The following is a 23330-nucleotide window of genomic DNA, read 5'->3' as shown; positions in this document are numbered from 1 at the left end:
GTTCCAGCCTTTTTTTTTTTTTTTTGAGTGCGGGGAAGAAGGTTGTTGGGCTCGCCATGGCGGGTCCGCTGTGTTCTCTTGCTCTTGGGAGGGAGAAGCTAATCATGCGTTTGGGAAGTGCGTGCATTGGCCGCGCTAGCCGCGGGGTTCAGACTGGTAAGCGCCCCCTCCCTCGGCTTTGGGGATCCCCGGCTCTTCTTGAAATGTCAAGAGCTGCGGTCCCGGGGGGCGGGCTGGGTAAGTGACTCGGCATTCAAGGCTCAGCTCGACTTGACCTACACCTGCGGGTCTCGGCCGGGCCTCCCCATTCATTGGTCACCTACTGGGGCCACAAGCATTAAGCGTTTGCCCTGCGCCAGGGGAGGTGGCTCGGGGCTGCGGTGCGTGGAGCGCGGGGCCAGGACGTAGGAGGACCTGAGTTCAAATCCAGCCTCAGAGCTTACAGCTGTGTTACCCTAGACGAGTCACAACCTTTGGCTCCCTGCCTTTACTCATCTGCAAAATGGAGATAATAGTAATAATAGTAGAAATAATAGTAAATATAATAATAGTAGTTATACTATAATAACTAGTAATAGTGGTAATAGTAATAATAGTAAATAGTAGTAATAATAGAACCTGCCTTCCGGTGTATTGGATTGGATGAGCATTCTGTAAAGAGCCCAGCACATAGTAGGGCCTTGATAGGTGCTCGTTCCTCCCCATTACATTTTGTAGTAACTTTTCCGTGTCCACGCTCCCTCCCCTTAAGTTCATTTAGGACAAGTACTGGTTTGTTTGTTGGTCTTTGTAGTAGGCGCTTAACGAACACTTGATGAATTAAAAGCCCCACTAGCCTCTTTTCTGCTCCTTCTGGCATTCGAACCCTTCACTCAGCACAGTAGCTGACACATAGTAGGCACTTTAGTGCTTCTTCCCATCCGTCCTCACAGCTCTTTAACCCTCCTTAATGTCCCTGGCCTTCTTGCTGTTCTTGGAGCTAGACAGCCAGTCTTCCAACCCCAGGCACTTTCCCTGGCTGCCCCCCATGCCTGGAGCATGCCCTGGCTACGTCCCAGCTGAAATGCCACCTTCCACAGGAAGCCTACCCTATGTGGATCATTTACCGTTTGTCCTGTATACTGCTTGTTTGTCCATAGTCATTTGCATGCTGTCTTTCCTGTTAGACTGGGAACACCTGGAAAGCAGGGCCTACCCTTTACCTTTCTTTGTACCCCCAGTGCTGGCACCAGGACTATAATATTAGACAATACAATCAAGTTGGTCTTATTGCCCCTCCCTTTATTTTTCTCTTTATCAGATGGCCAGGATCCTTCTTTGTCAAAATTTGTACTAGAAAAGGTTTTGCTTTCATCATTTTTGCCTTGGTATTCAACAAACTGGTATGAATTTAATTCAATCTGGGTTACTTATCTCACAATTTTCTGCCAATGACAGGCAGTGAACTGGTGGGAAGAAATTATTCCTGGATTATGACGTCTTTTGGGGTGCATCTGAACTTACACTCTTACCTTACTTACTTGGCATATAAGGGGTTTGGTCCGGCCTGCTAAAATAGTTGTAAAACATTACTACTTTTCCTTGTGACTTTTTTTAAGGTTATTAAAGGTGTCGTTAATCAAGTAATTGCTCTTTGCTGTTTTCTGTTTAATTACAGTACTTTGGAGAAGTTGTTCCCAGTATAAACAGGTTGCCACTAATGAAGACCTGGTAAGAAAGATTGTTGAATTTCAAGTTCCCCAGACTTTTGCAAATGGGATTGAACACTCCTACTATTGCTTTTTGAATAAAGGGCTGTTATAGGAAACTAAGGTTTTTTTTTAAATCCTTTGTAACAAAACTTGTTCTCAGTATATTGCATAAATCGATTTCTTAAGCTTTCTTAGAGGCATAAATAAGAATTCTGTAAGAGAATATCAATGTTAGTTTTTTTCTCTAATTAAATGTAAAATTACGTATTATCAAAAATACTTATTGCTGACACTTTTCAGTATAAAAGTAGGATTAGCTTTCTTGATTTTACTCCAAAGATTTCCCCTCTACTATGCTTCCAACACTAGATTTTCAGTTCAATAAACATTTTTAAGCATCATGTGCAAGGTAATGTGCTAGGTGCATTGGTTGTACTATATATTCAGTAGCATTTACTAAGCAAGTTAGTTTTGGAAACTACTTTGATCTTGCCCCTGACACTTTCCAGCTTTGTAAAGTTTTGTCACTTAATCCCTATGGATCTCACCTTTCTCATTTGTAAAATTGGGACAATAATACTTGTAGTATCTTACTTCATATGAGGTGATTATGAAGCTTAGAAGACATAATTCTTGTAAAGTGCTTTGCAAATCCTTAAGTGCCGTTTAGATGCTATTACGCTGAATTATGTTTTTTTAATTCTTTTTCCTCCCTTTCCCCCCAAATCTAGCCAGTTACAATGGAAAATCCCTACAAGGAACCAAACCAAAAATGTATTTTGTGTGGAAAACCTGTGGATTATAAGAATGTACAGGTAAGAGTTGAATTTATTACCCAAGATGCTTGAATATGGAATTTTGCCGTCTGATAAGTTGTTAAAGAGAATTTAAGAGCTTTTTAAAATGGGAGTTTAGTTCTAAAACTCTAGTTTTAAAACTTAGTGAGGACATAGAAGATGCTTATACCTGCAGTATATGTTCATTTAATTTGAATTAAATCAAATTATAGCTGTCATCTAAAGAAGCAAGCAAAAATGGCTTAACAGATGTCATAAAGTCCATGTGTTTCACTCATAAATATTATATACTATAATGCGTGTATTTACATCTAACCAAGTTTATTTCCTGGCACATAGTTGCTTAGAACAAATTATAAAAAGTGGGAGAACAGTACTTCTAGCAAGAAATGTAAGGTAATGGTGAGGGAGGAAAAAAAGCATTATAAAATGTTGACAAGCACTCTGAGTCTACTAGTATAAAAGAGCTTTCCCCAACTTTCCCTCTCAAGTAACTGATATTCACCATAGTAGTAATGGATCATTGCATAAACTTATGTTCATGTATCTTCTGTAAATGTAAATATACTTTTGTATGCACTTTGATTCCTTTTCTGTTTATCCCCTTAAATAGCACTACCCTTTTGTAACAGAAAAACATTTAAGCAGAACCAGTAGTCTATACCATGTTACCCATCTGTAATCCCCCACCTCTCAACTGAGGAGGTTTGTTTCATCCTGAGTTCTCTAGCACTGCAATTAAAGATAACCATGCAAAAGGAAACTTTTTTAAAATGTGGTACTTAAAAGGGGGATAAGCTTAAGTTATTTTCCTTCCTAATGATATTAAATAAGATGTGTATGTGTAATCTAAGAGTACTTTTAATTGGAGACTTCATAGGAACATTTAAAAAATTGGGCTCAGGCTGTTAATAAATGGGCTTGGTATTTCTTAAATATATTCATGTCCCCTTTGAAAATAATGTAAGCATATGTTTATATCAGACCTTATAGTTTAGTAGTGGACATCTCAATGGATTTAGAAATCACCAGGCCCTGGGCTGAAGCTTCAGTGCTGACGTTTTCTAGTTCTATTGCTATGACACTCAGCACCTTTGGGCCTATTTCACTATTTTTAAAATGGGAATGACACTCATACTTACCTGAAAAGATTGTTGTATAAGGCAACTTTTTCACCATGTAAATGTGAATTGGTATTACAGTACTAAAAAAAAAAAACCTAAGACTGACTTTTTAAAAGTTGCTTATTAACTTTGATTACTACTAATTTGGGTTTTTGTTTATAAAAATATCAACAGCTTTTGTCCCAGTTTGTTTCTCCATTCACTGGATGCATTTATGGAAGACACATAACAGGTATTTACATTAAAATACATTTGTGAATATTTTAATGTATAAATAATTTAAAACCAATCTTAATTTTACCTTCAAGAAAATGAGCTAGTTTTCTAATATAACTGTTGACTAGATGTTACAGTGAGGCAAAATGGTTAAATTTTTATACTCTTTAGGCTCAGTTAACTGTTTTAGTGCAACTCTCCAAAAGCATTATGTCCAAGGATATGATTTGATATGGTATTCTGAAATTAAAGTCTTTCTTTTAAAGCAAAGTTTATTTTAAAAGTACACTCTAATCATCATATGGATTTTGTATAAGCATTAACTTTTTATATCTGGAGTGAAATTAATGAAAACTTTTTTTTCATAGGCTTATGTGGGAAAAAACAGAAAGAGATTACAAAGGCTATTAAGCGGGCTCAGATAATGGGTAAGAGTGAATATTCGATTTTTTGCCTGTTATATAGTTTAATGTATGTTTCTGGACACATTTTGCTTTAATGTGACAGTTTCCAACCCGTACCCAAATTCCTCATAACTTTTCTCCTAAGTAAGCAGAATAGCCTGATTGCACCTAAGAGTATGTCATTTTGCCCCTTTGTAGTTAATGGGAGGTGTCATACTTTAATTTTGTGCAGTTACGCTGCTCTGGAGGGCTGCCTCTACTTACCTTGTGATTGGTGTGTGTTTCTGCTTTCTTCACTCTGGCTGACTTACGTTAAGTCTTGCTATGTTCTCTGAATCCTGTCATTCTTATGGTACAGTGATATTGCATTATATACCTATATCACAGCTCTTTTAGTAATTGCCCAATTATTGGGCACATTTTTTTTCTCCCTTTTGGTTATTTTTTTAAATGATGCTATGAATATTTTTCACATAATAATCTTTTCTGGCTTTCATTAGCCTCCTTGGGATATAATCCCAGAAGAAGGATTTCTGGTTCAAAGAAGGTGAAGAAATTAAGTCACTTTTCTTAAATAATTCCAAAATTCATAGAAAACATTTGGACTATTCTACCAGCAGTGAAGTAAGCATACTTATCTTCTAATAGGTTCTCATCCAACACTAAATTTCACCACTTTCTGCTGGTTTTTGTATGAAGTAATACCTCAGTATTTTAATATGCATTTCTCTCATTGGGGAGATTGAACCTTTCTTTGTATCCTTAGTGTGTATTTCTTCTTCTCTGACCACTAGTCTAATGAGGAAGGACTCTTGATTTGTCTTTGCTTTAGATCTTATGGCAGATTATATAAGCTTTTATTGCATGTTTAATCTTTTTCTAATTTTAGCTTTATTGATTTTTTTATTTGTGCAAATTACAGTGAAAAACTTAGAACAAATTATCTTTTTGTAGGATTTATGCCAGTTACTTACAAGGATCCTGCCTATCTGAAAGATCCCAAAATTTGTAACATCAAATACTGAGAATAAAGCTAGTACCAATAAAACTTATTTGACAGATATGTGTGCTGTCAACTGTGATTCAATTCCAAAAACATTGGCCTGCATATCAAAGGACCTGGCTTGTTTCTACATTAGGTTTTCTGGGCCTCAGTTTTGTCATCTGTAAAATGAGGCTGGAAAAGATGGCCTCCAAGGAGCCATACAGCTCACATCTGATTCTGAATAATTAACTTTCACACTTTTGTGGTAGAAAATAAAAAAAAAAACCCTCAGCTGAACTGTACCTGACGTTATCACTCAATTGTTGTGGAGGTGACCATGGATTTTTAGTTCTATCAGCAGACCTCTTATTTTAGTCTATGGCAGGAAGAGTATAGTAAATCATGTATAGTAAATCAAAGATGGGTTTGTTTGTTTTTAAACCAGGTTAGAATTTTAACTGAAACATCATTTGCTCAAACAATGGGATATACTTAAGAGTTAAGTACCTGCTAGGTAACAGATAACCCCAAAAAAGTGCTTGCCCCAGAGGAAATTACTTTCTACTGGGGGAGAAGCAAATGTGTAAGAAGACACAGAAGGTGGGCATGAGAATTTCTTGACTGAGGACTAGTTCAGACTTTAGGATTGACCAATCCGATAGCTGATTAGGCATAAGAAAATGTATAGCAAAAACCTGAGTAGTTGAGTTCTGAAATTTAACTTCTTAGTGTGGCCTTTATTTCTTTGACCAATTTAAAAAATATAGCTTCAAGTTTTAGGATGGTTTTTTACAGAGATATTTCCTCTACGAAGTGGATTAACAGTTTCAGTAAAAGCTTTTATTTACAAAAACTAAACAACTTGGAAAATGACTAGTAATTTTTGCCATACTCCTAGAGTACTGTAATAAAAATATTGCCACATTCCTAATTTAATGTTTCAAAAATATTTTATATGAACCAATACTTTAGAAAATTATTAGAACTTATCCCATTAGTATTTTAAAACACAGTAAACTTTTTTCCCCTCTGCTGCCCTTTGGTCAGTTGGGACAGTCAGGAAAATTGCATGAAAGATTCAGAAAGTTGGCGACTCTGGATATTCAATATTGTCCTTCAATTTCTCTGTTTCTTCATCTGTTTCTATACTGCTTGTCAGTTCTGCTTCCTGATCATTGTTTTCGTGATCTCTTTTAAGAGACTGATTAGGAGTTTGTAACAGTCGTGCCTTCTTGAGTGGTCTTTGGTTCTCTAAGTCAAGAGACTGACCCTTAACTCCACATCTTGTTTCGTCATCTTCTGGAAAATCAGGGGTTTCCAGCATCAGAGTTAATTCACTCACTACATGGAGTTTGTGGTCAGTGGTACAGCAGTTTCTAGAAATCTGCCTGCCTTTCAAACACACAATACATGAATGAAGAAATCCACAATTTGGGAAAAATGTCCGTAAAGCTTGACAGAGAAGAACATTCTCTTCTGTTTCCAAGTCACGATTTGTCACTGCTAAATCAAAAAACACAATTTATTATTCAGCATTATGTAAAAGTTCAGACTGAAGTGGAATGTAAGGGTCTAGGGTAGGGGTAGGTGGGGAATCTGCAGCCTGGAGGCCACATATGGCCACCTTCTAGGTCCTTGAGTGCAGCTGACTGAGTCCAAGTTTTATAGCATCCTTTTAAGGGGATTTGTTCTGTGAAGTTTGGATTCCATCAAAGGGCTGCACTTACGGACCTAGAGGGCCACATTTGGCCTCCAGGCTGCAGATTCCCCATCCCAGGCCCTTTCATGGCTTATTGATCTGAGTCCAATTTTAAAATTTTATCCACAATGATACTTTTCCTTAGAATATTAAGCAAGCTGGCTTAACATCTGCCAGAGCTGACTTCCTGAACCTGAACTGAAGAAAGGGTTCTTTTTGTTGTTGTTTGTTTGTTTCGTTTTGTTTTTTTGCTTTGTGGCAAGGCAGTTGGGGGTTAAGTGACTTACTTTAGGTCACACAGGTAGTATCATATGTCTGAGGCTGTATTTGAACTCAGGTCCTCCTGACTCCAAGGCTGGAGCTCTTTCCACTGCGCCACCTAGCTGCCACCAAAGGGTTTTTTTCATTTAGCAAAACCTCCCCCATCCTCTGTTTGCTACTGACCAGAGACTGCTGACTACATCAATCCTGTTAAACTGAGGTTAGGTAAAAGTCTGACACCATTGTAAACAGTAGCACGGTGTGCTGCATACTGGTTTAATTAGTGGTTATGACAGGCATCCAAAGCCATCACATTCTGAGCCTGTGTTTTCTTTGTAAAACAGGGAGTGCTTGGGCCGCTTATGAACAGCTTTGTCAATCTGAAAGTGCTAGGGAAATGAACTATTATGGATAGTCTTTAATGGAAGCTGTACAGGAATAAAAGATAAGCAGTAGAAGAATGTTAACTTTTCTTTTTACCTGATACTACAGTCTTGGCTCTCTTTCTTGCTGCAAGTTCTTCTTTTAGTCTGTTTATATCTTTTATTAATTTTTCTACTGATTGCTCACTGTCTAATACTTGAGTGCATATTTCCTACAAAAGAAAAGTAGTTTAATTATACAGACAATATTCCAATTCATAATACATTAGTAACCTATAGTAAATAAAAGGAATTCTACAGGACAGAGTAGGGCAACATCACAAATTTTAACCACTTCCTGAATTGTATCACATACCAACTACTGCATTTTGCACGTGCAGTTCTTTTTCTCTAACGTGACTAGGGTAGGAGATGGGAAAGCTTAATATACTCCCCAAAATTACTACCTTAATTCGAGTTTATAGTTTGAGGAATTTATTAAAGTAAGCTTTTTGAATTTAAAAAGTCAATGTATAATAATACACTGTTAAATTTTTGGTTATAATAAATTTAATAATAAATTTTTTGATTGAAAAATTTTCTATGCTGTATTTTTTTTATAGATAATATACTAGGCAAAATCTGAATTTTTCTAGAAGAAATCCTAAACATGTAGAGCTGGCATGATTTCTAAACTTAGAAACAATCCTTAAAGGTATGAGATAATTACCTTTAATTCCTCTTGTACAGTGGCACAGAGTTCACTTATCTTCTGGACTTCTTTTAAAGTTCCATCTTCATTAAAAAACTCTGACCTATTGGTGAAAGATAAAATATTTCCTTGTGCATTTATATACTTCAAAACTTGTATTTGTAGTTCATCGGCAAAATGATGATTTGACGGAGGTGATATAGGGCCCTTGAACACAGATTCTGAGATAGTAGTAAGGAGGTAGAGTACTATTTTTTTTTAAGGGAGAAGTAGGGGAGGGTAGGATATGTTGTGGGGTCAAAAGTAGCTTTTTTCTTTTTCTTTTCTTTTTTTTTTTGTTAGGTTGAGGTAAATCTGATATGTTTATAAACAGAAGATGAGCCAAGAGTCTTAACTTTTAAAAGTAGGGATGGAGCAAGGTCTTAGAGGAATGGTAGCAAGAGTTAGATGGGATTATGGAGAATTAGAACTTTTAAAGAGAAAGAACACCTGTTTCAGGCTGAAAGGAAGGAAATGATAGAAGACCAGAAAGCTCATACTGAATGAGCTCTTATGAGTATGGTAGGTAGTAAAGCCCTTTGAAAGGAAAAGGGGATGTAGGCAGACTTGGGACAGAAAGGAAAAGGTTTGGGACAGCCACTTGGAGACATATGGAATTCCCAAAGCACAAGTATGACCATGTCACTGTCATAAGCTATATCCCCCAGCAGGGCCCCAGATCCAACTTTGGAGATATCCTGAGGCTCTTGACTCTTTTCAAATACCTTGTGCATACTGTATATATAGTAGGTCTTTCCTTATCTATGTATACTATGTGTACATATGTATACTATTTATATATATAACTATATGTAGTATAGACATACTACACACACACACAAAATGTTTTATTATCTATTATGTTACTTTTCCACAAAAAGAAGGTAAGGTCCAAGGACCTGCTTCGCTGTATGCCCAGTGCAGGGCTTGACACAGAGGAGGCATTTAAATTATGTTTAATGATCTGATCTGATAGGCAATGAAAGAGAAATAAAAGGATTACCTAGAAGCCAGGGACTTGGTGAAAGTGAGATAGCATATATTTGTAGTCAGACTATATGCACAGTGGCTTTAGCTTTAAAATTGGTTCAAGTTCTGATCCATTTTAAATTTAATGATACAATTTTTTTAAAAAAGAAAATGAGTACATTTGAAATAGACAAGGTGAAGAGTTAGCTGCTAAGGAGCCATCTTACCTATGTGCATGGACTGTTCGGCCAAAGGTAGTGGATGTACAGGAGCTCAACACAGTCTTGTATCCTTGTGGCTCTGACATACCTAAGTTGGTCACCACTAAAGGCACTTTATGGAAAACTCTAAAAAAAAATTTGATATGAATTTATAGCAAAGTTAAAAATCAGCAGTGGTGTTGTATTATCTTCATTTCCCATTCATAACAGACTACCCTACACAAATGAAGTAGATAGGTATCCCAATTATTTGTAAAAAAAAAACCTCCAGTAAATTTATAAGCAATTGCTTTAATCTACAACAGCACTGTCAATTATTTAAAGTATATTTTTAAAAACCCACATGGCTACTTTATGTGAAATTAGTTCACTTAAAATGGAATATAGCTATAATTAGGCATAACCAATACTTGGCTTAAGCTATTTTCCATTAACTTAAAAAAAAAAAGCTATCAAGTCAATACATTTTTGACAAGAATCTTGATATGACATGGAAAAGGTATCTGTATAACATGAGGTAGTACTACGCTTATTAGTATCACTAAGGGAAGAAATTTGTGATTTTCCTCCCAGTGGTACAGGGATCATTATGACCCCTATGTTCAAGAAAATACAGATGTGAAAGAGAAAGCCCATCTCACATAAACCCATGCATTAAATGTTGTTACATCAACTTATAAGTTTGTATAAAATATTTAAGAACTAAATATTGAAAAAATAACAGCACAGTACATCCTGAACTTCATTAGCTAATTCAAATATGTGCAACACTTACCCTTCCTGAGGTCTATGTAAAGCATGATCCAGCCTATGAGTGGAGCAGCTTTCTGTGGCTATGCTTGGTGTTAGTAACAGAAAAACAAGGCCCTGATTTGAAAGATGTTCTTGTAAATTTTTGTGAAGAATCCTCTCTCGAAATGTCATCACTTGGTCTGAATTACGTCTGAATTTGTACCATCCAATAACATTCTAAGGGGAGAAAAATCACACATCTCTATTATCTAAAACTGTAGTACCACAATGAGACAAAAATAAATGACAAAACATTCAATAATAAGTGATCAACATTTAGAAAAACTCTTGACAAGCTTAAGGATTTACACATATACATTTTGTACATTCCAAAAACATAAATACTGGTTTGTACTTACAATATTCTTGTGCATTCTGTAGACTTACTGAAAAAAAATTTTAAGAGTTTTCCCCTCTTAGAAGTCTTAACTCAAGAGAACTTTTCTATTTTTGTCCTGAAACCTGAACCTTTAATTAAGGTTCATAATAAAGACATCATTTTTAAAAGATCAGTGCAAATAAGTTAAAAGATAAAATTCTCTGACTAAAATCAGTTTATTTTTGAGGTGAGAGGCTCGACCTCATCAGACCAAAAAGATAGTATTCTCTTCAGTTCTGTGGCCACATTTTAAGAATGGTCACTGATAAACTGAAGGGTGCCCAGAGTAGGGCAACCAGGATGATGAAGAGTCTCAAATTCATGCCACGTAAGGATTATTTGAGGGAACTTGTGATCTTAAAGCCAGGAGAAGGTAAGATTTAGCATGGACAGTCAAGTATTTTATTCAAGTATTTTAAAAGCTAGTCCTCTGGAGGAAAGGATCAGATTTCTTCTGCTTGGGCTCAAAGGGTAGAATTAGGAGCAAGGGGTGAAAGTTGATTGAAAAAACTTCTTAACAATCTGAGTTTTCCTAAAGTAGAATGAGTTTCCTTGGGAGGTTAGGGTACATGAGGGTTAGAGAGATTTCCCTGACTTGAGGTAGTTAAACAAAATCTTGGGAAGTATTTAAAGACCTGTCAGAGGCCATCTAGTCCAATCCTCCCTGTTCAGATAAGGAAACAGACCCAGGGAGGTGGAAGTGACTTGTTCAAGGTCAACAAGGATCTGAGCCAGTCCCACTAAAGGGGGAATCCCTCTTTGGTGCAGAATGCCCCTTGAGTTCTAGCCTAACTCCCAAATTCTGCAGTAAAGGGCCTGTCACTCAGATTTGTAAAGCACTCTAGAGTTTGCTTTTTTCATAAAAATCCTTTTAGGTACAATATTTTACCTCCATTTGACAGATGAGGAAACAGGGTGAGAAAAGCCCCTGGACTTGGCTATAGTCCTCCAGGCCCTACACTGTCTGTGCTGCCTTTTTCAGCTCTTTTCCCCACCTACTTTAGAGGATAAGATTAAATCCATATGTGCAAAGTTAATGTGACTATTACTCTTGTTAGAAGCCAAAAAAGTAGATAATTAAAGGAGTGAACCACGGAGGTGGAACAAGTCCCAATACCTTTTTGCAGCATGGGATGATCTTCTTCAGCTCCTGCTCATTTACTTCACCGATTGAGTTATAAAAGCTAAAAAGAGGCAGATGAAAATATGTATCAGGTGAGATCCCTTTATAAAGAATTCCCTGGGGGCAGCTCGGTGGCGCAGTGGATAGAGCATTGGCCCTGAAGGCAGGAGGACCAGAGTCCAGAGTTCAAACCTGGCCTCAGACACTTGACTCTTACTAGCTGTGTGACCCTGGGTAAATGTGCAGGTCAGGGAAAATACAGCAACTAAGTATTATAAGGAATGTGAGTATTAAATAAGGAACCAGAGCAAGTTGAATGAGTAAATGAGCAACTTTCAGATAATTAGAAAAAGCCTTTTCATTATAAGACAGCGTATAAGCTTCTTGAGGGCAGGGACTGTCATTATTTTATCTTTATGTCCCCAGTGCAATGCTTGGCACGTGACAGGAGCTTAATAAATTATTCCTTGCTTGCTTGACATAACCCAATCACAAACTACTGGTCAGAATTCCTTATATGCATGCAGTAGCACTTACCTGAAGAGCTGATAGCATGGAATGTACCTTTGTATGTCTGAAAGGAAAAGATGAGTATTTTTATATTAATCTAATTGAAATTCTTAACACTGTAGTAATGATTACAAATACCTTCCCAAAAGCACAGTCTTAGCCTGCTATATTTTCACTGAATTTCAAGATGTTCTTTCTCTAATTTCATATTTTGGTAATGCAGCTATTAGCATTAGGAAAGTCTTTTATATATTCTCTATACCTATATTCCATGGTTGTTTAAAAAATATTAAATTCCATGCACATGTTGATGCTTATGAACTATTTTTTATAATTATGATTAACAAATTCTAAGGAATAAATTACATACCTTGTAGTTTAGATGTACTGATGCCTGGAATAGTACACAGAGGACTGCTCTCGAAGTCAATAAAACCTACATTCAGGTCCCACCTCAGACACATTTTTTGCCTATGTGACTCTTGGCACCTCACTGAACCTCTCGGTGCTCCAGATAAATCTCTCAAACTCTCAGTGGCCAACTTGTCAGGGACTCAAATTGGTAGAGAATTTCCTCATGGGGAAAATACCCCTAAACTGACTAAATTACTAGTCTAGGATCCCCCCTCCCCCGATGCATTAACTCTTTCCATTCAAGCACAGATTAACTATTTGAGCAGGAAAAAACCAACATGTCTAAAAGCTAAGCTACCTTATTCCCATGTCAAAAGCCAAATCAGGTCTAAGGAAAGGAGACAATTATATGCGTGATCATCTCCTTACACATACATTTATGAGAAGTTATGCAATAAGAGGAATGCTACACTTAGCATTAGAAACCCTGGGTTTATTCCCAAAACTGTCACTCAACAGGTATCTAACTATGACTCAGCTTCTCAAAAAACAGGACATAGCTCTGTTTTTAAGGAAAAGGGCTTTGTAAATCCTTAAGTGCTAGGTAAATGATGACTATTTTTATTCACTGGTAAACATGTAATAAAAACCTACCATGTGCAATTCACTTCCATCTAGGCATTAGCTGAAGTATAAAAAGAAGCCACAATGGTCTTTGCCCCATGGCTTCCTTCTATGATTCTCAGGCAAGCCTACCTGAAAACATATGGTACATTGTCACTGATGTTACCACTATTACAACTAGTCCAGTTGATGACAGCCTGTGCTACAATGCCGTGCACATGAGGAAAGCAGCCATCAACACATTTTATAACCTCAAAACAAGGAACAGGGAAAGTAAGCCCTTCTGGATACTCAGAAAAGTGTCCAATTTGCTTTGTCATAATAAAATAATTGAAAAACCGTTAGATCAAATCACCAGGCATTGTATTGTACTAAGTATAACACAATAAGGGGGAAATGGATTTTTAATGAAATAGAACACTACCAAGCTTTCATGAAGAAAAGACCAGAATTGAGTAGAAATTTTGAAATGCCAACAGAAGGATCAAGAGAAACAGAAAAAGGTGTAAATACAAGAGAGCAATAATAAGATGAAATAAGGATGAAGTGTTTAAACCTAATAGAGAGAGATGATATGTTTCCCCTCAGAACTCTAATGTCAGTAATCTAGAAGACGTCAATAAGAAAGAGGGCTTGGTAGAAGTTTTGACATGATCTAAAAGAAGGGGGGAGTAGCTAGGTGGCGCATTTGATAGAGCACCGGCCCTAGGCAGAAGGACCTGAGTTCAAATCCGGTCTCAGACCAGACACTTGACACTCACTAGCTGTGTGACCCTGGGCGAGTCACTTAACCCCCAAATGCCTCACCAAAAAACAAAAACAAATGAACAAATAAATAACTAAAAGAAAAAAGGAGAAAAAAAATATACTGGGGGTAAGGAAGGAAAATGGGAGAAAAAGGGTGAGGGAAAGTATATCACACAATCAGGTTGGACAATTAGAAGCTATACAAACAAGGAGGAATGGGTGGGAGGGGGACAGGTAACATGAGAACCTCACTGTCATCAGAACTGTTCAAATGAGGAAAGAATATACACAGTCTCACTCAACAGGGCAGCAGGAGGGGAAAGGGAGAGAGGGAATAAAGACTGAAAGAGATTAAAAAACAACAACTAACCATAGAGGGTGGACCATGAGGGAGGGGGCTCAAAAAAAAGAAAGCAATCTGTGATTGGGTTCTTGGGGAGGGAAAGAGAAAAGGGGCAATGAAACAGAAGCAGACTTCAGCACCTAAAGCACTAGTGCTGAACACCCGCTTTGCACAACTCTTCTTTATAAGGAAAGAACAGAAAACAAAGAAAGAGAAAAATCTAAGAGATGGAGAAAAATACATGATTAACAGTAACTGTGAATGTGAAGGGGAGGAACTCACCCATAAAACAGAAGATAACAAAATGGATTAGAAAGCATAATCCAACAATATGTGGTTTACGAAAAACACACTTGAAAAAGTTAAGAGTCATACAGAGTTAAAATAGGGTGCTGGAGCCAAATTTATCATGCCTCAATTAAAGTAGAAAAAAAAAAGCCATGGTAACAATCATGATCCCAGACAAGGCAACAGTGAAATAGATTTGATTAAAAGAGATAAACAGAAAAATAAAATTTTGCCAAAAATTACCATAGACCAAATGGCATAATATTTAAACACATAAAAGTTAAATGAGTTAAAGAGAGAAACAGATAATAAAACTATAATAGTGGGAGACCACAATGTACCCTTTTCAGACCTAGACAAATATAACCAACTAATAAACAAGAAAGTTAAGGGCATGAATACATTTCAGAAAAATTAGATATGACAGAAGTTTGATGGTTACTAAATGGGAATAAAAAGAAATATATATGTATATATATATATATTTCGTTGTACATGGCATTTTACAAAAATTAACTATGTATTATGTTGTAAAAAAAACAGAAAAATTAAACACATCTTTTATGGACCACAATGCAATAAAAGTTATGTTGAATAAATGGCTGCTGAATAAATTATTAAAAATTAATAGGAGATTAAATAACTTAATCCTAAAAAACAGGCGAGTGAAAGAATAAATCACAGAAACAACCAATAATTTTATTAAGATAATGACAATAAGAGACAATATACCAAAATTTGGGAGATGCATAGTTCTTAGGGGAAATTTTCTATATCAACACTTTTATCGTTAAAAGAGACAAAGCTCAATAAATTGGGCATGCAATTTAAAAAAAAAGAAAAGCACCAAATTTAAAACTCCCAATTAAATAAAATAGAAATCTTGAAAATCAAAATAATAAACAAAACTGAAAGAAAAAAATTAGACTAATCAAAAAACCTAGGTGCTTAGGGTTTCTTTTGTGGGGGGAGGGCATGGGGGAAATGGATAAACCATTTGGTAATTTGATTAAGAAGAAAAATAAACTCTCAATGTCAAAAATTAAAAAGGTGAATTCACAACCAATGAAGAAATAAATGAAATGGACTAATATTTATAAAAATATAAGATGTCCAGATTAACATAACAAGTAATAGAGTACTTAAATTACCCAATTTTAGAAAAAGAAATTAAATAACACATGAGCTTAAAAAGAAAATAGCCTCTGAAAGACAAGATGGATTTAAAAGCAAATTCTATCAAACATTTAAAGAATTAATTCCAATATTACATAAACTGTAAGAAAAGGTGTCCTACTAAATTCCTTCTATGATACAAATATGGTCTTGCTACCTTAACAAGGAAGAGTCAAAACAGAGAAAAATGTGATATAAAAATTTTAAATAAAAGATGAGGAAGAAGACCACAACAACATATCACAAAGGCTATGACCAGGCTGATTTTTACCAAGACAACAGGACTGTTTCAATATTATAAATATAACTGACGAGAACAACAACAACTACAAATCATATTACTATGTCAATACACAAAAAGCTTTTTAACAAAATAAAACATCCATTCCTGTTAAAAACACTAAAAACCTAGGAATAACTGAATCTTACCTTAATATAAGTAGTATCTATCTAAAACCAAGAGCTAGCATCATAGAAATGGGGATAAACTAGAGTCCTTTCCTATAAGATCTGGAGTAAATCAAGGAGGTCCACTATTTGATACAGTGCTAGAAATGCTAGCTACAGCAATCAGGGAAGGAAAAGAAAGCAAGAGAATAAGCAGGGTCAAAAAGCAAAGAAAATTACTGCTTTCTGCATATCATGATGATTTACTTAAAGAACAGTAGGGATTCAACTAAGAAATTAATTGAAACCACTAATAACTTAAGCAAAGTTACAGAATATAAAATAAACCCACATAAATCATTAGCATTATTATATGTTACCAATAAAGCCCAGCAGGAAGAGTCTGAAAAAGAAATTTCATTTAAATTAACTACAGCATGTATATAATGTATTCTGTAATTTTTATTGTTCATTTTTCCTTAGTTTTTTCCTACTTTAGCAAAGTTATACCTAATACTTCTAAATAAAGAATAAAGAGTACATTAATTTTATTTTCAATCTCTATTTTAAAATAAGTTTTTAGAAAATGATTTTTAAAATATTTTAAAAGAACATTTATCCTGATCACTTTTAGGTCTGACACACAGATAACACATGGTATACTCACCAATTGTATAAACAACTTCAACATCATTCAACTGAGAGTCTGTAATACTGTTCTTGGCTTCACCTTTCACCTCCCCAAGGAGAAAACCTTCCTATGGGGTACAAAAAAGAAGCAATATATGAAATAAACTAACATTTATTATGTCTTTACTAATTTTAATTAATTCATTCCAAACCTGGACATCTACAATATTCTAGGTACTAAAGAGGATACAAAAGAACACTTCACTCAGCCTAGTTTAAGAGAAGTCAGGAATGAGTCAAGTAACAGGAAAAGACAATATGTCAAAATCAATAGTACAGGTATTATAAAAATTGTGATAAGGGGAAGATTAATATGGACTGTATTACTTCATCTCTTGCCCCCGAACCATGGGGGCCTTCTCCTCTATGATCTCATCAGCTTCCCAAGGGTTCAGGTATTATTTTTATACAGATGATTCATGAATAGATGCATATCCAGCCCTAACCTATCTCCCGAATTACAGTCCCACATCACCAACTGCCTTCCTGGACATCTTAAGTAACTCAAGCACAATACATTCAAAACAAACCTCATTATCTTCCCCTTTGACCTACCCTTTCTCCAAACCTCCCCATTTCTATTGAGGATAACACCAATCTTCCTGTCAGCCAAGCCTGAAACTAGGGAATCATCAATGACCCTTTCTGCCACCCCTTCATGTCTAATCCACTGCCTAGTCTTTTCAGTTCTATCTCAACATCTTTCTTATGCATACACATTTTTCTTCCTCTCCTAATCTCCACCCTGTTTTGGATCTGTATTTCCTTGCTGCCTGGATTGCTGCGCAACCTAACTAGCAACTTCCCTGCTTTTCTTTGTTCCTTTTTTTCCTAATCCATGCTCCACAGCTGCCAAAATAATCTTCCCAAGTCACAAGTCTAATTATATTATTCCCTGCTTGAAAATCTCCAATGGTTTTCAAAATACCAACTCACCTTAGCATTTAAAATCTTTTAGTCTGGCTCTAGCCTAACTTTCCTAATTTACGTCATATATATTTATGTACCAGCCTAAATGGCCTACTCTACATTCCCTGAATATAACATCCCATCTCTCATCTGCATGCCTGTGTGTAAGCTATTTGCTATGCCTTTTACAATGCTTAGCCTCCTTCCATGGTTAGTAAGTGGCCATTTTCTTTATGAACTCTTTTCCTGATTCCTCCAGTTAAAACTCCTTTCTCAAATTACGTTGCGTTTATTTGTTTACATGTTGTATACCCCACTAGAATATAAGTTCTTTGAAGGCAGGGAGGGGACTTTTTTGTTGTCTTTGTAACTGCTCAACCCCTTAGCACAGGGCCTGAACATATGTAAGCTCTTACTGTTCATTGAATGAAGCAGAACCATAAGCTGAACCCTTGAAGGTAGGGGCTTAGTCAATCAGGATTTATCACTGCATCAAAAGATATGCCTACCATGTGCCAGGCACTATTCTGAGGATACAAAAAACAATCTCTGTTCTCAAGGAGTTCACAGTCAAATGGGCAAAAGAACATTCCTGGTAAGAGAAATTGTATGTGTTAAGGTTTGGAATCAGGAAAAAATGTCAGGCTCAGAAAACAGTGAGATACTTAGTCTGGTTAAAGGTGAAAGTTCCTAGCATATAGGAAGGGTGAGCTTAAAATACGGAGAGACCTGGATGCTGAAAGGAGCTGGAATTTTATTTTCTGCATAATGAGGATTCACTGGAGGTTATGGAGGCATATTAATCAACAAGCACCTATACTATTACTAAACATAGGGGTTTAAAAAAACCCCCAAACCAAAACTCTATCCATGCCCTTAAAGAGCAAATAAAAGGTAAATAAAATTAGGGCACTGGAGGAGGGAGGAACTAGTAGTTTGGGGGTTAAGAAAGGCCTCAAGTAGGAGATGGTGATTGAGCTGAGCTTTGAAGAACATTAGGGATTCTGAGACGCAGGCATGAAGGAAACGGGACAGCTGATAGAAAGGCATGAAGTTAGAGGAAGTTCTGTTTAGAGGAACAGCAAGTAGGGCAGTTTGGCGGGAAATACGTTGCATGATGGGGAATAATGTAATAAATCTGAAAAGGAGGGCAGGAGCAAGTTAATGAAGAGTTTTACTGCACATGTCAAACTGAGCTGTTTGCTTCTGATTCTAAATCCCAGGGGAATCTATCCTGGATGAATTAGAGAGGAGAAATTCCTTAGCCAGGAAGACCAACCAGAGGGCTACTGCTCTGTAAGTAAGTTTAGCAAAAACATATTAAGTTCCTAAATTAGCTGGGGATGGGGGTAGAGGGGTGTTCACTGACAAATAACTTTTTGGATACCCTTTATTTTAAAATCAGTCATTTCTAGCCAAAGCACTTCTCACCCACCTCCCAGACAAGCTTTACCTGATAACAAAGTTACAGGCAATTGATCTGGCAACTATATTGGACAACACCCACAACATTCCAAACCCACAGTCCTCCACCTCTACAATGGAAAGAATCTCTTCTCCTGGGCCAATTATAATTGGTCATTATAATTAGGTGTATGAGGTATATCCTACATCCAAATCATCTCTCACAAGACATTTCTCACATAGAATGAGGTTTTTGAGTAAGACTGGAAGGATGGTGGTACCCTTGACATAAATATCAAAGTTAGAAGAAAAGTGGGTATGACAGGATTAAGTCAGTGTTTTGGGAGAGCAATCTATCTGGACTGAAAAAAGGAAAGACATGGTGACATAGGAACATGTGAGTTTCCTGAAGGAAAGGATAGCTATGGAAGCCAATTATTTTAAATGGGTTACAAGTTTTTTCACACCAGCACTTTTTTTAAAAATCAGATAGGTATGCATACTCTTGGAAATTTAAAATAAATATACAGGTAGGTCTGTAATCTCACTTTTATGGAAGACCCAGTGTTTTACAATACTGTTACGCTGCTTAGTTTTATTTTTTAATGACTTCTGCTAAAGGATTTATTTTCTTCATTTCGCAACACGTAAAAAGACAAAAGAAAGTTGGTACTTTTACAAACCAAGTTGTGGTGGCCAAGAAGAATTCAATATGCTTAACTTCCAGCCTCAAGTGTTTTGGGCTGCTTCCAAGAATAATCATCACCTCTAGAGCAGAGACAATGAAAATGATACGGTTCAGAAACTTTTGGAAGACTAAGGAAAAGGCGAGGTAAGAGCCAAAGATCAACGGGTAAGAGATTGTTGTTTGTCCTCCTTTCTCAACGAGGACCATGACATCAGGAAGATGATGCCATGACTTGCAAGTGCCATGAGACAGGGCTGTGCAAAGCCACCTGGATCTAGAGGCAAGATATTCATCAGGATGAGTGGAGACGGCCCCCACGGGGAAGAGGAGGCCGTTTTCCAAAGCAGAAATCTAATACATCAACAGCTCCACACCATCCAAGTAGAGCAACACAAACTGAAGCAACTGAGAGCCCACCTTACACTCTTCCAACTGGCAAAGACATAAAATCCGGATAATGACAAACGCGAGAGGGGCTGCAAGAAAATAGGCAAGCATCTAACACCGGTGGAGCTGCGAACTGACTGAGCTGTTACAGAAAGCAATCTAGAACCATGCCCCCATTTGTGACTCTGACCCAGAGATAACACTCCCAAGGCCGTCCAAAAGAAAAAAAGGATGCGACTCTTTAGAAACTAATCCAAAGTGGCCCGACAAATTATGGTACGTAAACAGCGCGCAGTAAGAAACTGTGGTCGAAATTCTGAGAAACTCGGCAAGATCTGTATGAACGGATGCTGAGAGAAGTGAGAACCAGGTGAATACTGAACACAAAATAGCACCGCAGGGAAAGACGACGCTGACACGCGATGTCAGCGGTGCGGAGGCCAGGGACGAGTCCGCTACGGCCCCTGCGGGCAGAGACGCGGGAGGACGCGCACGTTTTTGGATACGGCCGATGCGGCTCGGCTCTACTTGACGAGGGTATTTTTCTTTCCATTCCGGGGCCTGGGAGGGCGCAGAGAGAAAACGTCAGGGAAACGAGTAACACAACTCCGAGCCCACGGAAGGCGGCGGGGCGCAGGGCCACCGACGTGGCGGGATCGGAGGACACGACGGACCAAACTCGGCCGCCACTGCGCGGCGCCCTCCGCCCCGCGGGCGTCCCCGTCTCTGGGGCCGTTTAACGCCGCTGAGGCTCCGGACGTTCGGGGGCGGCCCGAGCTCCCTCGGCCGGGCCGGGGAGGGGCGGCCCGAGGCGGCCGGAGCCCCAGCGGCCAGCGACGCGGCCCCTACCGGGGGGGGGGTGGGGTGGGCTCTCCGTGCCCACACACAGCGGGCCCTGCCTAGCTGGGGGAGGGGACCCTGGCCGCCCCTCCCCCCGCGCGGCCCTCGCTTCCCGGCCGTGGCCGTGAGCCCTCGCGGCCTCACCGTGTCGGCGTTGGAGTTCAGGTGCTGGAAAGCGAGGGAGCCGAACACAAACCCCGAGATCATCGCCGACGTCCTCTCGCCTTCCATGATGCCGTCCAGTCCCGGCCTCGGACGCGCAGTCGCCTCGCGCGCGCGCTCCTTCCCCTGCCCGCCGCCTCCGTCTCTACCGGGCGCAGGCGCCGTGCGCGGAGCGGCGCGCGGGAGCGCGGAGGCGGAGCGGGGCCTAGAGCGCCCTCTGCCGGCCGAGGCGGCGTCCCGCAGCGGGGGCGGAGCCCCAGGCTAAGCTGCGGGGCGGTCCTGGATGTCCCTCCCAGACCCCCTGGTGGGGTACAGAGAGCTGCTGAGCGTCACCCCTATTCTGCATACGAGGAGAAGGCTCGGAATGGCCTGCAGGCTCAGTACCCGCCTCAGGCAGCGCTACCGAAAGGCCCCTCCGATAACCTCCCTGCCCCCCGCCGGATCGCGCGCGTGGCCCGAGTGGAGCTGAGCAGCGGCGCCTCCCGGAGCCCAGCGCCCGACCGCGTGCCGGGAGCCGCGGCCGACCCGGGGCAGGCAGCAGAAGCCACCTGCGGCCAGGGGCTGGAGCCGCAGCCGGCGGCGAGATATTCCTGACCTTTGCAAACCAGAACCCGGCCAGGGCGCAGTTCAGTCCGCGCCTGCACGCGTATTCCGTGCTTTCAAAGGATTGGTGTCAGCCGCAGCAAAGTGGCTTTAAGAATGAGCGCTTGACTAGCTGTGTGACCATGGGCAACTCACTTAACCCCAATTGCCTAAAAAAAAAAAAAGAATGAACTCTGGAAAGCGAACTTCATTGCGTTTTGTTCTGATGATGCCGATACAATGCTGGAAGAAACTCTGGAGTAGCTATGAAGTTGTTAACATTTTTTCCCTAAAGTCAGCATTTGGTGCTTTAAATCAATTGCAATTGTCCCTTGATAATTCATCTGAAATAAAACAGTAAGATAGGTATTTCTAGATAAAATGTATCCTATTTGTCCCTGATCTAATAAATAAAACCAACTAGAAACTGTAGCTAAAGAACTTAAAAATGAAATTATTAAAGCTGGTCAGTACTAGGTCCAAGATGGAAGCATACAGTTTATCAGCAAGCTTAACCAGCATCATATGTATATTTTTCTTATTCTATAAGTTCTTCTTATTCTGTAAATTATAAGTTCTTATTCCAGTTAGGCAAGGAGGTTAGCTAACTTTAATTTCTAGCAAGACTTTGCTTTCAAGATTGACATTTTTCAAAATTTTTCACTACTTTTGTTGCTAGCATTGTAAGGTAGATAACCCGTATTTGGTATTTAGCTGCTTCTGTAGAGGTGGTGCAATGCTTTAATTTGGAACTTCATAATCACATAGGCAAAATTTGTGGTTCATCCTTCGTTTTTGAAGAGGACAGATGACATCAGGGTGATGTCTTAAGTGAAGCAGAGTAGTACAAAGTCATCAGCCTCACTGTCTTTTCCTGGGTCATGAAAGTCCAGCGGCAGGACAAAGGTCAAGATTGCCGGCGATGACCTTGGCATCTTCAGTGTCTGACCATAGCACCTGCTTCAGCCACCTTCATAGATTGTTCTCATCTGCCCATTCCAGGGGGGTCAGTCTTCATGTGCTTGGGGTAGACATCCCTTAACTCAGGTTTGAGGATGGTTGGTTACTCTCAACCTGGTTTACTGGGATGTGGCTGCTGAGTATAGTACAGGTGGAGCCACAGGTGAGAGTTGCATGAAGGTGGACACCAAAGGTGAATGAGCAGCCCTGAAAAGGGCTTGACAGGCCTTTACATTAGTGCTCCCTGAACACCCTTATAACACCCATATAGGTAAAGTAAACAACAGGATAAGACTCAAAGCAAAATTCTACCCATCTGTTCTAGGTTCAGAGCAGGTAGGTGGTTCAGTGGGTAGACACTGGGCCTGGAGTCAGGAAGACCTGAGTTCAAATCAGGCCTCAGACATTTAATAGCTGTGTGACTTTGGACAAGTCACTTATCTGTCTCAGTTTCCTCATTGATAAAATGAGCTAGAGAAGGAAAGAGCAAACCACTTCAGTATCT

General features: G+C 38.9%; 2 protein-coding genes across 4 annotated transcripts; one reads left to right on the top strand and one right to left on the bottom strand.

Moving 5' to 3' along the window:
• Positions 1-15: 15 nt before the first annotated feature.
• Positions 16-5295, top strand: MRPS18C (mitochondrial ribosomal protein S18C). Its single transcript, XM_020988346.2, has 6 exons — positions 16-156; positions 1658-1710; positions 2423-2506; positions 3787-3844; positions 4197-4256; positions 5187-5295. Exons 1-6 carry the CDS (start codon positions 57-59, stop codon positions 5255-5257), a joined length of 426 nt encoding a protein of 141 aa, XP_020844005.1. The 5' UTR covers positions 16-56; the 3' UTR covers positions 5258-5295.
• Positions 5296-5920: 625 nt separating this feature from the next.
• On the bottom strand, positions 5921-21468 carry ABRAXAS1 (abraxas 1, BRCA1 A complex subunit). Of its 3 annotated transcripts, none has more exons than XM_020988345.2 (9): positions 21266-21468; positions 16871-16961; positions 12312-12348; positions 11769-11835; positions 10256-10449; positions 9487-9606; positions 8270-8354; positions 7658-7772; positions 5921-6717 (listed from the first exon to the last, which is right to left on the bottom strand). In XM_020988345.2, the coding sequence occupies exons 1-9, from the start codon at positions 21350-21352 to the stop codon at positions 6296-6298; spliced, it is 1218 nt and encodes a 405-aa protein (XP_020844004.1). In that variant the 5' UTR covers positions 21353-21468; the 3' UTR covers positions 5921-6295. The 3 variants fall into 3 exon arrangements, with proteins under 3 accessions (XP_020844004.1, XP_020844003.1, XP_078004276.1); XM_020988344.2 differs by having other exon boundaries at positions 5921-6720; positions 21266-21467; XM_078148150.1 differs by lacking the exon at positions 21266-21468 and adding an exon at positions 18312-19667 and having other exon boundaries at positions 5921-6720.
• Between the last annotated feature and the right edge of the window lie 1862 nt (positions 21469-23330).

The sequence above is a fragment of the Phascolarctos cinereus genome, unplaced genomic scaffold (genome assembly GCF_003287225.1).
Source record: "Phascolarctos cinereus isolate Bilbo 61053 unplaced genomic scaffold, phaCin_HiC Scaffold_9;HRSCAF=440, whole genome shotgun sequence".
Lineage (NCBI taxonomy): Eukaryota > Metazoa > Chordata > Mammalia > Diprotodontia > Phascolarctidae > Phascolarctos > Phascolarctos cinereus.
This window is presented reverse-complemented; position numbering and strand designations above follow the sequence as displayed.